At 39.3% G+C, this 16,983-nt stretch overlaps 1 protein-coding gene across 1 annotated transcript; it reads left to right on the forward strand.

Annotated features, from left to right (window-relative positions):
* Positions 1-1,852: 1,852 nt before the first annotated feature.
* Positions 1,853-15,989, forward strand: brpf3a (bromodomain and PHD finger containing, 3a). Its single transcript, XM_032549061.1, is given in 17 exon segments — positions 1,853-2,320; positions 2,768-2,833; positions 3,434-4,954; positions 5,082-5,238; positions 6,398-6,529; positions 7,350-7,478; positions 7,571-7,883; positions 8,714-8,766; positions 8,768-9,065; positions 10,255-10,800; positions 10,887-10,971; positions 12,503-12,585; positions 12,701-12,726; positions 12,729-12,800; positions 13,808-13,962; positions 14,051-14,114; positions 14,116-15,989. Coding segments are annotated over 15 exon segments (3,735 nt in total). The 5' UTR covers positions 1,853-2,320; positions 2,768-2,833; positions 3,434-3,452; the 3' UTR covers positions 14,236-15,989.
* Positions 15,990-16,983: the final 994 nt, after the last annotated feature.

Genomic DNA, 16,983 nt, shown 5'->3' on the forward strand with positions numbered 1-16,983 from the left:
AGCTGCCCCTGAGGAATGAGAGCTACTCAATATGTGACCAAATCAATTATTTATTACATGTAATTAATAAATGTTAAGATTTTAGCTGAGATAGACTGTTGTAGAGTTACAGATAACTCTAAAAATAGATATTAAATAATGGTAAAGAGATTTTTATTTTTATTTTTTCATCTAAATTTATAAAAATCACTTTTGGCTAAAAATGACTTGGGTCATTATTTAGGATTCATACCAGATTCTTAACATAGATGTGGAAAATTTCAAAGTAAAATATTGTAATATTTAATAATATTTATTTATTCATCATTTGAAATAAAACTTTTATTATTATTTGTAAAGGCCAAAACATTATTATTATTATTATTATTATATTTTAATTTTTTTTTGCTGATTTTGATCTTTGATTGATTGCTTTCTCTGGCTATAATTCACAAAAACAACCAAATATTGAATAAGCAGGCATCTAGATTTAAAGATTCATTATGATTAAAAATACCAGTGGAAACATGCAAAAAGCTGGGCAAATCATTGCATTTATTGCTGTATTGCAAATAAAGATGGAGATGGATGTTATTTATTGCTTAATTGACATTTTTTAAAGGCGTGAATAAAATCTGATTTTTTTTTCCCCAAAAAAATTGTTATACATTGAGAAATGTTTGTCTCATTTGTTTTTCTGAGAAACAAAGCTCTAGTTTAGTATAATATTTTATTTATTTAAAGCGAACCAACAAATATAACCAATGTAACACCAAGCATGAGTCAATGGGAGAATAATATTTTTGGCAAAGGCAGAGAGGATTTGGCAGGTTTTTCATAGAAGCAACCCACAAAGTCAATTCTATTGTTGAGCCCACAATGTGTTTCTCCTTACACTTGTAGCAAAATAAGTTTTCCAAATGATTGCCAAGAGGGATTGCTATAATAATTTGCTATAATTTTTGTGTGTTTGCTCTGTCTTCTCAAATATGCTTGAGGTTTATTCCTGTTAAAGAGGAGTTTTTTCTTTCTGCTATTGGTACATATTAGTTGAGGAGTGAATGCTGCACTACTTCAACATATTTTTACTCAAGTAAAAGTAAAATGTAGAAAGAAATTAGTCAAGTAAGAGTAAAAAAGTACTTGGTAAAAAGGTGACTGAAGTACTGAGTAACTGATCAAAACATAAATGACTTAATATTTAAAAATTACACCATTAGACATACCGAAACATAAAGGTATGTGGAAACATTGGTATTTTAAAGACCAATATGAAAATATTTTACATAAATATCATAATTACAAAATAACAAAATATGTTTCCATATATATTTTTTCTTTTCTTTTCAATATAGTACTTATAAAATGTTAACAAATCCTGCAGGTGTGTCTGTGTCTGGTGATATTTTTTGGTTATAACTATGTAACTTTATGAAGTTACTCACAGTAAGAGTGGCAATACTTGATAATAGAACTACTAAAGTAAAAGTAAAATGTACAGTGTAGTAAAAATACTTCTAAAAGTAATTTTTTTTTTCAAAAAAGTTACTCAAGTAAATGTAACTGAATAAATGTAACTAGTTACTACCAACCAACTCTGCTTTTTTTGTAGCCAATTTGAGTAATACACTGAACCTGTCTGCAGTGTTTGATAAAGATATATTTTTTGTAAAGTGCCTTGAGCTTGAGAAGTCATGTTGTGAATTTGCGCAATATAAATTAACTGATCTGAAATTATTTTATCATGTTTCGCCAACGTTACATATGAATTAAATATGATGTCCTCCATGTATGTGGTGCACATGCACTGTAGGGGTGTATAAGGTGTGCGGTAAGGTGGCCGTGGATGTAGATGAGGCCAGAGGGCGCGCAGTAGCCTTCCCGTTGCTTTTCTCATCGCTTTTTCCCGTGATGAGCTCCAAAAAGACTCCGATGAGTCCGATTGGTCTTACGGACCAACCGTTAACCGGTGCGCGTCGCGTGCGAGGTAAAGCGGCGACCAACAATTGGCCGAGGTGGGTTTTTTTCCTAAAGGGGCGTATTTTTTTAAGCCATCTTGACTGAATATTTAGCCTCATCCTAGGTACTTTAAATTGATATCTTCGGGATTTCGCCGTCCCAGAGTTTCCCACCGCCGTCGTTCCAAAGGCTGAAGTCGCGCCAATGAAACCGGGCGGAGTTCGTGTGCCGAAGCGGAGCGGCGGCGGAGAAGCGGGCCGCTGAAGATGACGCTGCTAACGGCTAGCATGTCCGCCTCGGTCGGAGTCTGTCACTAGCTGACATTTAGCCAGGTGCAGTTTTTCCTCCCCTTGCTTGGCACCGCAGAGGACGGTTCATCAAGGTAAACTGGGCAGGGTGGTTAATTTCTCGGCATTTTCAGCACCGTTTAGAATAACTGCCGTTTTTGTCGCTCTATATCCGTGTGTCCTGTCCGACCGAGCAACGTTATCACCTCAGACACGGATAGAGACAGTCTTTTGCAGGGGTCTGGAGCACAAAGAAATACCAGAAACGTTGCTCGGCGCCTTTGTGGTGATCTAGTGTGTACGTGCTATTAGTCAATACATTAAGGCACGATGCAGTAGAGAGCACCTGCTCTCTGGTTGCTGTTTGAATGTATAATTGGGCTGCTAATGAACTTGCAACACAAGCGCTGTCTCTGCTGTTGTGCGCCTAAAATGGCTGACAGATGTTAGCTGCTTGGGCTGGTATTTAGCACTCTACAACCTAACTATGCACAGCAACAAGATGGGGAAAAAACACGGTGCTGTCTTGTGATTGGTCACAGGGACATACAAGTCACGTCACAGAGTGCTTAGAGGGACCAATAGGAAGAGAGCAGAGATAAACGCATGTAAGCAGTTATATGCTGTATTTGTGTTTGTGCAGCAAGGTTGGTTGAGGTAACAAACTGTGTTATTACAGAGCGAAGAGCCAGACTTGAGACCTTTTTACATGTTAACTATCGTTTTCGATAATAAAATACATAATGGAAGAAAGTTAAAATGCAAAGCGAAACATTTTTGTCATACAATATATTAATTACTTAGAAATAAATGCGACATTTCGTAGTTTATTGTTTATACTACTTTCTAAGGTTGTTGCACTTACTCCAAAAATATTTAAGCATCAAAATAAATTGTCAGTTAAATAGAAATTCATGATATATCTAGTCTATTTTAATTATTACAGTAATATGTAAACAAAATATGCCTTGGTAGGTTTTTGCCTACTGGCAAAACCTGAAACAATTATTTATTGGGATGGCATTTTACCCCTCTGAATAAATATACTGACATTGAATGCTTTTACATGACATTTTTGCATGATGTTATACAGCTGCATTGAAGTATTCAATAATTTTAAGGCTTTTTGTACAGCTACTTCCTGAAAGTAGAACATCAGTGTTTTTGCAGAAACTTGAATCATGTCATTCTTTCTTTGTATCCTTTAGAAAGCAGGAGTAAAGTCTCATGCCGAGGCTGAAGAGGTGGGAATGTGAGACGACTGCTAGAGGACTCAACATGGGAAGGGGTCGAGGCAGGGGGAGAGGAAGAGGCAGACAGGCAGGTCAACCGAGGCCTCCCTCGCCTTACCGATTGCAGCTCTCCCCATCCAGGGAGACTCTGACGTATGCTCAGGCCCAGAAAATTGTGGAAGTGGATCTCGATGGAAGACTCCATCGGATTAACATCACAGATCCTCTCCCGGTCATCACAGAGGATGAGATGATGGCTCAGGACATTGCAGAGTGCAACAGTAACAAGGAGAACAGTGAGCAAATGCAAGGTAAAAACAGATCATGGAGGAAACCTTCTAACAACAAGAGCCGAAGGAGTGGTAAAAATACATCTCAGCAGAACCAGCGGTCTGGCTCACAGCAGCAAACAGGATCTTCTTGTTCCTTCCAGCATCCATCCCACCAAACCCCCCTGCCGGAGCCCACCTTCCGCGAACTGAGCTCCGTTTCCCCTTGTGAAGCGCCTCCGCTCCCGGCAGCCTATTACCGCTACATAGAGAAGTCCGTGGAGGAGCAGGACAATGTGGCTGAGTACGACATGGACGAGGAGGACCTGGCTTGGCTGGAGATGGTGAACCAAAAGAGGGTGTGTGACGGCCATGCGTCTGTGTCTCCAGACACGTTTGAGCTTCTGATCGACCGCCTGGAGAGGGAGTCCGTCCTGGAGTCACGCAGCCAGGCTTTATCTCAGAACGCAGTCGATGAGGACGCCTTCTGCTGCGTCTGCCTGGACGACGAGTGTCTGAACAGTAACGTCATCCTGTTCTGTGACATCTGCAACCTGGCCGTCCACCAGGAGTGCTACGGTGTGCCCTACGTACCTGAAGGCCAGTGGCTGTGCCGCTGCTGCCTGCAGTCCCCCTCCCGCCCTGTAAATTGTGTACTTTGCCCCAACCGAGGAGGTGCCTTCAAACAGACGAGCGACGGACGGTGGGCCCACGTCGTCTGTGCCATATGGATCCCCGAGGTATGCTTTGCCAACACGGTGTTCTTGGAGCCCGTTGAGGGGGTGAAGAACATCCCCCCAGCGCGCTGGAAGCTCACGTGTTACCTCTGCAAGCAGAAAGGCAGGGGAGCTTCCATCCAGTGCCACAAAGCGAACTGCTACAGGGCTTTTCATGTGACCTGCGCCCAGAAAGCCGGACTATTCATGAAAATAGACCCCGTCCGAGAGACCGGCGTCAACGGCACCACCTTCTCTGTGAAGAAGACAGCTTTCTGCGAGAATCACTCCCCTGTCGGGTCTCGGCGGGACGCGTCTGGGGATGAGTCTGTGGAAGGAAGACTGGTGGGGGGCCGGGGCAGTCGGGGACAGAGGTCATATACTCAGAGCCCTCCATCACCAACCAACAAGAAGCCAACCAAAGGCCAGAAGAAGAAGAACACTAAAGGGTCTGGGTCGACACGGCGTTCGAATGTTCCTGTGCTGCTTGTGCCTCAGATCCCCTCTCATAGGTCAGACTTATACAGACTTCTTGGATTATTTTCCATCTTCTTACATCAAAAGTATTTTTACACTCACATACATTATTTAGCTATAAAATCACATTTTAATATGTAACTGTTATATTGTTCATCACAGGCTTAACAAGATCTGCACAGGAGTTGAAGTACAGAGGAAAAATCAGTTCATGCAGAGACTTCATAATTATTGGTTACTGAAAAGACAGTCGCGAAATGGCATGCCTTTAATACGCCGACTTCATTCCCATCTACAGACTCACAAGGCTGCAGAGCAGGTGAGCACAGCTGCCCTCTGTTGTCTTCTTTTCATTCAATTCTTCTACAATACATGAAGCTTATTGTTTTCAAACATAATAAAATTGTTTGAATAATATATAGTACCTTATAGATGTCTTACTACTTGGACTTTTTTCTCAATTTCCTGTGTTACAACCACAAACTTCAATGTATTTTATTTGATAAACCAGCACAAAGCACTGCATAATTGTCATGTGGAAGGAAGTAGATACATGGGTTTTCAAAAGTTTATGCAAATAAATTATCTTAATAGTATGATGTACAATGTCCACCACAACCCAAGCAGAGTTGATACTTTGTGGAGCTACTTTCCTTTTCTATTATCTCAGTCAGACTGGACAGAGAGCGTTTTTTTTTTTTAAATGTATTTAAAGTTTTGCGAAAGAGTCAATTGATTTTGGTTTGGACTTTAACTAAGCCATTTTAATACATCAGTTTGCTTTTATCCAAACCAGAGGTGTCCAAATCTAATCAATCACCTAGCTGATTGAAATGATGGAATTACCCTGCATTCAGAGATCTAATAATGAACGTTTCATTTTATTCTAATGCAGGACTTTGGCCCTTTAGGATGCCATCAATATAAATCTATTGAAGCTTTTGTTTTTTGTTTAGGCTCGTTGAAGAGCACACAAAGCGTTTTGCCATGTAGGCTTATTACCAACTTTATCCAAGTCTTTTTAATGGCTTTTTTCTTGCCAATGTTCCAGGAAGGTCAGATTTGTGGATTGCTAAACTAATAAATGTTTTTCTCAATACATTCTTTCATCTAAGCAATGGAAATCTGCAGCTCCTTCAGAGTTTTTGGCATAATACTAATTTTCCCCAGCCTGTCGGTTTAGGTGGACGACCATATCTCGCTTGCATTTCTATTTTATTTAGTAGCATCAGAAAAAAGGGGACCGAATAGAAATGCACATCACACTGTTTAGATTTGTGTTTGTCTCATTTTACATTGTTTGAAGAAGCAACACCAAAACCCTGTGGACTCAATGCCACTTGCAGAACTTTAAGTATAGGTTTTCCTTCCAGTATTAATAAACTTCATCACTTCCTCATACAAATTCCACAGAAGATATTATTCATACTTGAAGAATTAACAGTAAATACCTTTTGTGCCTTTACTTCGATGTTCAGAAGGAACCCGATGAGAAGCTAAGTGCTGCGAGAGAGGAGTTACGGTACTGGCAGAAGTTGAGGCAAGACCTGGAAAGAGCTCGACTTCTAGTGGAACTCATCCGCAAGAGAGAGAGGCTTAAAAGAGAACAGGTAAAGGAGGAGGGATATGCTTCTTAAAACAGTTCTTTATCACTTAGAGTTCATTTACAGCAGTCCAGTTCGTTTGGGGAGATGTGAATATGCAATCGAACTCTGATGTAGATAAAAACTGATGTAGACAGTTTCTGGTCCGCCCAAAAACCTTGGTCTCTGGTTGAAGTGAACTTTGATGCCGTTCAAATGCATATGTGAATAATACTAAGCGGTCCAAAAGCAGGAAGTGGACTACAGTGCAGGGCATTCTGGGTAAATATAACCTTACCAGACCTAACGCTAGCAGGAGAAATGGCTCTTGGTCTTTTACCAAAGACAAAAGAGAAGTCCTACAACTGCTAAAATCTGACATCACTTCATTTTTCTTATCATTTTGTGAAGAGGGGAGTTGCCCTCATGTCTTCTTCAGAGGTTTTTGTGTCATTTACCTCCGTGGTTCTTGGTACAGCGCCACCACAGGCAAGAAGAGGAACAGGTTTTTCTATTGGTTTGGATCAGGTTGACACAGTGCAGTGAGAAAGCGAACCGCACCAGATGAAGATGTGAGAAATGTTACAATTTTGATCCCTAATCAAAACCTGGTCTACTGGACTATCGGACACCCTCAATTTCTCATTCGCCAATCAAAATATTAATAAATAGACTCATTTTTGGCTTTGAAAACATCATACATATATAATGTTACAGAAAATTATTTATATTCTGTATGATTAAGTATTAAGAGGTTTAATCTACCCCTTTGTAACATTTATTAGTTTAAATCTTAAAGCATGACCTTTAATTTTCTCTCCTCTCTCCTGTGATTTTACGTCATCAGATGAAAATCCAGCTGGCTGCCCTTGAACTGTCGCTGACTCCTGCACAGGTGCTTCTTAAATCCACTTTGGACCAATTACAGGAGAAGGACTCGGCCAAAATCTTCTCTCAGCCAGTCAATCTGTCAGAGGTTGGTGGAGTTCCTGAAATACACATTTTATTTAGCAAATGTTGCCTGTGAGTATGACCGGCTAACATTTTTATTTTGAATTTTATACTGAGGTCCCAGATTACCTTGAGTTTATATCCGAACCCATGGACTTCTCAACAATGCGAAGCAAGCTGGAGGGACACGCCTACTGCTCCATCGGAGACCTGGAGAAGGACTTTGAGCTGATGATTTCCAATTGTCTCAAATACAACTCCAAGGACACTTTGTTCCACAAGACGGCCTTACAGCTGAGGGAAGTGGGGGGAGCCGTTCTGCGTCACGCTCAGAGGCAGTATCAGAGCATCGGCCTTGACCCCAGCACTGGCATGCATCTGCCTGAGGCACCGAACAAACACGGCTTCTATCAGTGCACATGGGAGGATGGTGAGCTGAAAAATGAGTTCCTACTCTTTCCTAAGCACTCTATAAATTCAGCGCTGGTGAGAAATGTACATGCACTCATGACGATGATTGTCATGGTGATCATTTTCAGTGTTGAGTTATTATATACTTAAAATTTTTAGATTTTATTGTGAAGTTTCTATGATCCACATGGTTAAAAATATAACTGCATGATCACATAAATCAGTCTTTTATGAAAAAACTTGGATAGACAGACATTAGAGACACATTTTAAAATGTAAAATTTTACATAAAAATTTAAACGGTGGACATTTTTAACGAGCTGGTTCTCCTTGACGTCCAGATATACATCACCCTTAAAAGAAACAATCGAAAACTCAAAGCTGCGGATTGTCCGACTATTTTTTTTTTTTAATGAATCATCACTGATTGGCTGGCATAATGCATCCTTTCAAGCATTTTGATTGGTCTTAGGCACAGAAAGCATTAAGGTTGCTGTTTAGTGCCTCCATGCTTCAGTTGGCAGTGTTTTTCAGATTGAAACCCTCCAGTGTTGACCACCTTAATCTTTGTTTCCTCCTACAATAAAACTTAATTTTTCTGAATGAAGTTGTTCTAATATTTAGCCACAATTATGCTCTTGTTACGGCTACATCATCTAGATCTTGCTTTTTCTGCAGTTTAAAGGAAATTTCTCCAAATATTAGTAATAGTTACATGTTTATGCATGTTTATCTTTGACCCTAAGCAGTATGAAGGTATTTTAAAAGCCCAAACTAGTGCTGTTCATGCCTGTGATGAGTGTATGTAAACCTCTGACCTTGGATCACTGTTTATTTTTCTCTCCACAGTCGACTCTCTGCTGGACCCTGAAAACAGACTGCATTTAACCACAGAGGAGCAGCTTGAAGGCCTTACTGGAGAAACTGGACATGGTGACGTCGATGCGAACGAGCGGTGGCCGCACCAAACGCATCCGGCTGCTACGCCGGGAGATTAACACTCTGAGGCAGAAGATGAGCCAGCAGCAAAACGTTCAGCCTGTCAACGGAAATAACAAGGAGGATGACGATGAAGAGGAGGAGAAGAAGAAGAAGAAGAAGAAGAAGAAGAATAATAAAGAGCAGAAGGAAAAAATAAAGAAAAAAGACAAGGTGGACGTTGATACTGAGCCTTTGTCTGATGTGCCAAACTCTGGGTCAGGTAGGATCACAGCACTTTCATCATTATTATAGAATAATAATAAAAATAATATGTTAAATCTGAAAGTCCTTGCTGCATATTTTATTAGAAGGAGCGTGAGGAATAGATAAATAATAATTAATTATTGAATAATAATAATTGTTGTACTTGTAATCACAATAATGTCTGAATACTTCATTCAGTAAAGAACAAAACAATCAAATGTAACATTTTGACTACTTCAACGGGAATTCTGAAAGGAATTGAACAATTAAATGTTTAGCATGTCGATAGTGTGAAGATATCTTTTCTTCTAAATGTTTACCAATCGTCAACATAGGTGCAGATTTGTGCACATTTTGGAGTTCTCAAACTTTTTTTAGTAGTTTGGGGAGAAAAATAAAGAATGAACTCCAAGTGAAAGAAACTCTGAAGATCTGATTGGACACTTTAGAAAAACTCCCAGACTTAATCTCTAGATCTAGATTTGATCAATTTAAAATTCAGCTGGGCTTTACTTGATGCTGGAATCATTTTGTGCACAACCACAAAAAAAAACACAAAATAATTGGCCTGCCAGCTTAGAGCTTAATGTAGGAGAACTCTTATTATTTTAACACTTTATCATTTTATTTTGGAGTGAGGTTTTCTCTGGTGGGAGGAATTTTAAGGAAATTAAATCGTCCTAAAATGTATTTGTTAGGATTGATATAAAGATCACATTTCTATAAAAATCTACTAGTAGAATAAACTTGGTAAGAAAATTTTATTTATATGGCACATTTTACAGGTCAGAATACCATAAAGTGTTTTAAAATATAAACAAACTTTAAAAACTTTGTGTGTTTTTTTAAATAATATTGCACTTTTAGTTTACTATTAAGGAGGTAAAGGAATTATAATAAAATAAATTTTGCTTAATGTTATTCTTAATAAATTATTAATTTAAAAAGCGTATTGAGTTATAAGAATATCAGAATATGATCTGCATTTTAAAGAGCTGGACTTACATGCATCTAAATTAAGTTTTGTAGTCATAAAAATTGTAGGTGGACATTATTTTATAGTCTATTGATCATGACGAAAACATTTTTATTGGCATTGATTAGAAGAGGTCAGATCACTGACTGAAACCAGTAAATGGCTAAATATTTGTGTAAAAAAATTAACTATATTTTTAAATATTCTGACTGATTTCTCCCTGATGCAGATGACTCGCCGCCCGTTCTTGAACTCACCTGTCCGGTATCGTCACCTCTACCAGGAGACGCTCCCCTGGAACCACCTGTCCTGGGCATTGTAACCGGAGGTCAGAGGTCACCCGGGCGCTCCTACAAGCGTCAGAGGTCCTCGCGCAGCGGCAGCAAAAGCCAAGGTGAGGATGAGGCCGAAGTTGGAGAAACGCCGTCTTCCCAACCAGAGGCTGTTCACGAGGTCACGCCGCTCGGCTCGCCTCCGGCTCTGCCGCCGGTTGGAGTCGGCCGGCGCACGTCTGTGTTGTTTAAGAAAGCTAAAAACGGGGCAAGAAAAAACAAGTCGTCCCAGTGGCAAAATGGGAAAACATCTGAAGAGAAGACCAACGGGCTGGACAGCGCTGCCGTCGATTCAAATTCCCCCAGTGAGAACATCACCGCCTTACCTCCTACCCCCAACGCCTCTCCCGCCCCCTCCTCTCCTTCCTCACATCATCTGAGGTCCAGAGGCCCCAGCTCCGAGAGCGAACATGACAAACCAACTGCAGCCCCCAAAGAAGAAGGTAAGGCAGGACTCATCCCTACACTACACACATTAGGCTGCTCAGAAAGGCCAACTTTGATTAGTTTCAATGTTTGGTTTTTCTAGCACTGACTAATGGAAAGCACACGTCTGGAAACCAAGATGATGGTGATGATGATGAGGAGGAGGAGGATGAAGACCCAAACCTAACGTGAGTACAGGACATCAGACGCAATGAACGAACAACTTCATAGCAGCTTAGTGGTGGAAGGGCTGGACTGGAAAACCTATCACATTATACGTGTTTCACGTGTTTCATGTCGGGCCATGGGCTGCACAGTGGCGCAGTTGGTAGCACTGTTGCCTTGCAGCAAGAAGGTCCTGGGTTCGATTCCCGGCCGGGGTCTTTCTGCATGGAGTTTGCATGTTCTCCCTGTGCATGCGTGGGTTCTCTCCGGGTACTCCGGCTTCCTCCCATAGTCCAAAAACATGACTGTCAGGTTAATTGGTCTCTCTAAATTCTCGCTAGGTGTGAATGTGTGTGTGCATGGTTGTTTGTCCTGTATGTCTCTGTGTTGCCCTGCGACAGACTGGCGACCTGTCCAGGGTGAACCCTGCCTCTCGCCCGGAACGTAGCTGGAGATAGGCACCAGCAACCCTCCCGACCCCATTGGGGACAAAGGGTGAACAGAAAATGGATGGATGGATGGATGGATGGATATCGGGCCATATTGATAATTATTGATTAGTTTTTTTGGTTTTAAATATCTGAAATACTTCCAAACTGGTGGTGTGACCTTTCCTGTTTCATCCACAGTTTTCACTCCACACCGCTGTTTTTATTTATAAGGAGTTATGAGGAACAGTAGTGAAACAAGAAACTACTGCTGCGCTAGTTACTCACATGTTGTTGCTAGGTAACCAAAGAGTGAGTGAGTTGCTAGGTAACCAAAGAGTGTGTCAGTTGATTCCACCAACTTTGCTTATCTCTCTGGCCGTGAGAAGTTGAGCAGCTAAAGCCTTTCCTCTGCCTACACCTCCCAGAATGCTGTGCGGTTCTGAATCAGTGTTCAGTGAAATTACTGAATTTTCTATTGATTTTGATCACGTCAAGTGCTGATACATGTTGTTATTGATTTATTGTCCAGCCCTAAGGGGTGGTGTTAAAGAACATTTGCATGAAAAATCAGATCAAACTCAGCATTTGTTTCAATAAATGAGAAAATTATTTAGTTTCCATTGGATCTTATTAATAACAACATGATTTTTGCCACACTTTCTATTAAAATGGCTGCTTTATTTAGCCAAATTTAATAGAGGATTACAGGAGGGTTTACCAAATTTGTATTCTCCGTTATTCGGAGAACATTTTATTGTTCTCCGAATAATACAAATGTGGCCATTTGTGGTTTAGTTAGAAGACAGTGGGATAATTTCTATGTCTTAATAAAAAATTGCTCGATCTTGTCCTGAAATGCCTTTAGTTTAGTTCAGATCTTGAGTCTCAGAGAAAACTTGGTTTACAGCAGTGGTTAAGAAACATAAAAACTCAATATAATATAACCTTTAGCTGTAATAATATCAGCTAAATTGGACAAAAAGGATCAACGCTTCTGAAAGTTCAATGAAAACTTGACTCGTGTTTCATTCAGTACAAAAGAAATCTTTAAATCAAAGTTAGAACTGACTTTATTAGCTCAAAGGTAAAAATGATCCATGTTTACTGCTTCTCTCGTGTGTAGTGCTTCCCCTCCCAAACGCAGTCGAGGTAAGCCAGCTTTGGCTAAGGTTCCCAGCAAAGAAAATGGAGACATCTCCAGCTCTGGTGTGTATCATGTTGTACCAAATGTGATTGCATAGTATACAGTTTGAATAAACTCTAATTTTTTAAGCTGCAGTGAATAGAAATGAAGAGAATTAATGGAGCGTCCTGTTCACAGGGAAGTCTGCGCTTCTGTCTTTAGACTAGTGAGTACCGAACTTTCACCACTGGACTTGGTTTGGGCGAAATGTCGAGGATACCCGTCGTATCCAGCAATGGTGAGTTCCTACTGTGTACAGCTTACCCAGGGGCTGCAGCCTTTACACCCTAAAGATCCATTTTTACTATCAGAACAGACAAATGAAACTCCTTCAGTTTCATTTCAAGTTTGTTTTTTTTGTTTTTTTAAAGACAACTTATAACTTTAGATAAATATTTACTATTGGAATTTTTTAAAGAGCCGGAATTTTATTTCTAATTTTAGGATTTAAAATAAACATGATATTTAACATAAATAGGGTTGATCTTTTTTTCTGTAGGATGGAAAAAGATCTAAAATAGGGGTGAAACTAACAATTATTTTAGTAATCGATTAAACTGTAGATAATTCTGACATTAATTGGATTTTTTTTCTTTTTTAAATGGTACATTCTAATGTTTTTTTCATCTAACCATCTAAGCCCTTTTAGGCAATATTAGAAATGCAATAAAAATAATTCAGTCCCTCTTTTAAACAAGAAAATAAACATTTTATTGCCTAAAATGCAATACCATTGCATTCCTTTGGTAAATCTGAACTGGGCGAAGCCACTTGAAGAGTTTTGACTAAAACATATTCTACAGACGAAGGTTTTTTCTTTGTTTTTTTTTTTATTTATTTATTCATAATGTCTGTAGTTTTTTGTACAGTTTTGTCTTAATTAATTAACTGCTCTCACTTTGCTGTTATTTGAACAAGTGGTCATTTTTTGAATCAGTGTGCTCCAATTAGTGATTAATCAGTTTTAAAATTAGGTGACAATTATTTCAATAGTCGATTAATCACAATTAATCATTTCAGCCCTGACTAAAACACTGAATTTCTTTGCAGAAATATCGTAGGAATAAACTGAAAAACGGTTAAATACCTGGATTTGTTGTATCTAAATTTGGAAACATTAGCTGGTTTGTTTTGATTTCTAGCCAAAGTTATTGTGGAAAGAGCTTCAGGTTGCAGACCGCCGAGCTAACCAAACTGCTGAATGAACACCAGCAGCCGTGCAGCTGACCTCAGTGATTGTTGCAGATCGTTGACCCTGACATGCCTCAGGAAGGACTGCTCCACAACGGCATCCCCATCCCAGTGCCTCCTGGAGAGGTGCTCAAACTGGGGGAATGGAGACACACTGACGAAGGCCACAAGCTCTTCCTGGTGCTCTTCTTCGACACAAAGAGAACTTGGTAAGATATTTGTCACATTAGCAAACCCCTGGTGTTTTAGTACGAGTGTAAAAGGCTGAGTTTTAAACGTTTCTGTGTTTGTTTTCAGGCAGTGGCTCCCTCAAAACAAGCTGCTGCCGCTGGGGATGGATGACACTGTAGACAAGCTGCGGCCTGATGGAGGGCAAGAAACCCAGCGTTCGCAAGTCGGTCCACACGGCGTACGACCGCGCCATGGTGCATTTAAACCACGTGAGACGAAATCTCAACTTCACTCCCTCCAATTTTATATAAAGTTTATTTTAAAAGGATTTTATCATCTTAAACAAGCTGTTTGCAGGAAGCAGCTCCTTTAAAGTTCTTAAAACAGTTACAGCTGATGGTGTTTGGAGGTTTGCTATGCTTGGATTTGGTAGAGGTTCCATAAATGTTTTTCATGAATCAATTTGTTAATTATTTTCTATGTACATTTTTAAAAATTGAGTTTTCCACAACCACTGTTGCTGTGTGTTGATATGAAGTTTGTGCATCAGGCCAAAGTGGGTGGAGACCAGATAGAGAGATGCGTGTCAAAGGGATTGTTTATGGTTCCAAACATATTTAGATTGTATTTGCTCTTGAAATGTCACTGTGTATGATGAAGTGTGAAAGTTTCACCTTGGCATTGCGTTTCACACCTGGACTTGGAGTTTTACACGCAGCTGAAACCAGATATTTACATACACTGGACTCACTGACGTTAAATAAGACTAAATAAGACTTCGCCTTATTGGACGATCAGTTTGTGCCACAGCTTTAAATTCCTGCCAGGATGTCTTAAGAGGTTGCTTCAATATTTCTAAATAATGTCCCTCCTCATGATGGGGTAAAACACCCCCACATCATGGTGCTGCCACCGCCGTACTTCACTGTTAGAATGGTGTTATCAGATTTGTAATCTGCCCTTCTTACCCTTCGTCAGACAGCAGGACTTTGACCTTTAATCTAAACTGTAGTTTAGCTTTTTTTCACTGTTGCTCTTCGAGTAATGGCTTCTTCCTCTCTGCGTGGCTTTTCAGGGATAGTTTCACTGTGGATAGCGACACTTTTATCAGCTTCATTCGGCTTCTTCACCAGAGGAAACCGGAGAAGGTCAGTCAGACAGTCAGGAGTATGTAAATATCTGGTTTCTGTGGAGGCCACCAAACATTTCCTTTAAATCTTTTTGATTTTCTAAATATAAAGTCATCACATTGTTATCATTTTTTTAAAACTCATTCTCTTTTATCCTAGGTTTATTTTTATAGCTTTTAAAATTCTTCAATTCCAGCTGAAATTATTTTTGTCCCAGCTGACAGTGCCAACATTTTTGCAACTTTTAGGTCCAGTTATGAGACGCTTTTGGTGAAACTTTGTTCGTGTTTGATTATTTTCCATATTGTGAAACTGTAATATGACAGTAGACTGAGAGCGGTCGGCGCAGATACCACTACAGCGGTGATTCAGGAAAGCGATTACACACCGGTGAAGAACTTTGCTAGTAAATCTGGCTGGAAAGACTTGAAAAGCACAAATGGTCTAGTTTTAATAAAATCTATACGATTGGTGTTTCCTGGAGCCAAATATGTGGCAAAACCTACTGCGTCTGTTCATGTACAGCTGATACATCTATGTATACAATCTCAGTGTGGTAAAAGTGCATGTGTATAGTTTTGTAAATATGTAAATGTATGTTTATATTCGCTTACATGAAGTAATTTAAGGAATGCAAAAATCAAATATAGAATTTAATTTATAATTTGTTGCCGTAGAGGGAGTTATTTAAAAAACTGAATTATTGAAAAGATTTATGTATGACGCTGAGTAGCTCTTTATAGTAGTGACGGTGTTTTACCAACATGTCAGCAGAAAACGCGGTGACACACGACTGTAGACAGCAGACTACAGATTGTTTTCATTTTTCTCGGTGGCACAGATGTTTTTGATCTTGTCATTTAAAGTCTACCGCAAGATCTATTGTCTGCCTGAGACAATATTTTCTCACAGGAATAAACGCTGTTTGAAACAACTGCTGGTGGTGTGTTTGATGAGAACATGTGGGGTTTTGACAGATCTTTGTTCACAATTTTAGATGTCATTTAAAACTATTAGTTGGGTTTTTTTTTTTACAGATGGGAAAACCTGAAAGCTGTAGACTCATAATGTGTCTAAAAACTTGTCCTCAGTTTCTTTTGGCATGATTTTTTTTTGTTTCCACTCTGATAAAACTCAGATTTGTGGAGTAGGGCAACTTAACAACTGAGTTAAATTGCATGCAGTGCTCTGTTTTTGATAATTACTTGACTTTTAAAGGTAATTTGTTGCATTGGATTTTATTTTTTTTCTAGAAATATCTGAGTTCAGGGGCCTGAACAAATGTTTTAGAGTTAAAATATAAAAACTAGATCAATTATTTATGTCATTATTATGCTCTTTACAATTATGCAATATTTTGTGGTTAGTCTATGATGACGTGAAAACTTTAAGGGGTAGAAATAACTCCTGTAAACAACTCAAAACCTAAAAGTTTCGATGTAGCAAATCAAAGATAAAGGATCTCATCTAATTATGAATTATTCTAAAGGAGTAATTTTACTGTTTTGGAAAATTCAGATTCTGAACTTTTTTATTGGCTAAATTATTTTTTTCTGATGATGAAACAAGCAGATTAAGGATCATCACTTCCAAAGAGCTGAGTTTTTATGCAGTCTGGAAAAGCTTGAGATGTAAAGCAAAGCATCTCTGCAAAAGAGATTGTTGATCTCAATGGGATTTTCCTGGTGAAATAAAGGTTAAAAAATAAAAGAAGATAAGAGTAGTATTGAAGTTTTATGGCCATTTGCAGATTACCGATCTTTAAACAGCTTGACCTGCCGATTCCAATTTTAGCCAATACCCTTTTTTTTTTCTTTCTTTTTGGCTGAAGTGTTGAAAATTACAGCAAGAAAATCACTTAAGTCACTGTTGGCAACAGTGGGGTGATTATTATCTGCAAACGTGCAGCCATGACCTGGTGGGCCGGTC

This window comes from Xiphophorus hellerii, chromosome 20, assembly GCF_003331165.1.
Source record: "Xiphophorus hellerii strain 12219 chromosome 20, Xiphophorus_hellerii-4.1, whole genome shotgun sequence".
In the NCBI taxonomy this organism is placed as follows: Eukaryota; Metazoa; Chordata; class Actinopteri; order Cyprinodontiformes; family Poeciliidae; genus Xiphophorus; species Xiphophorus hellerii.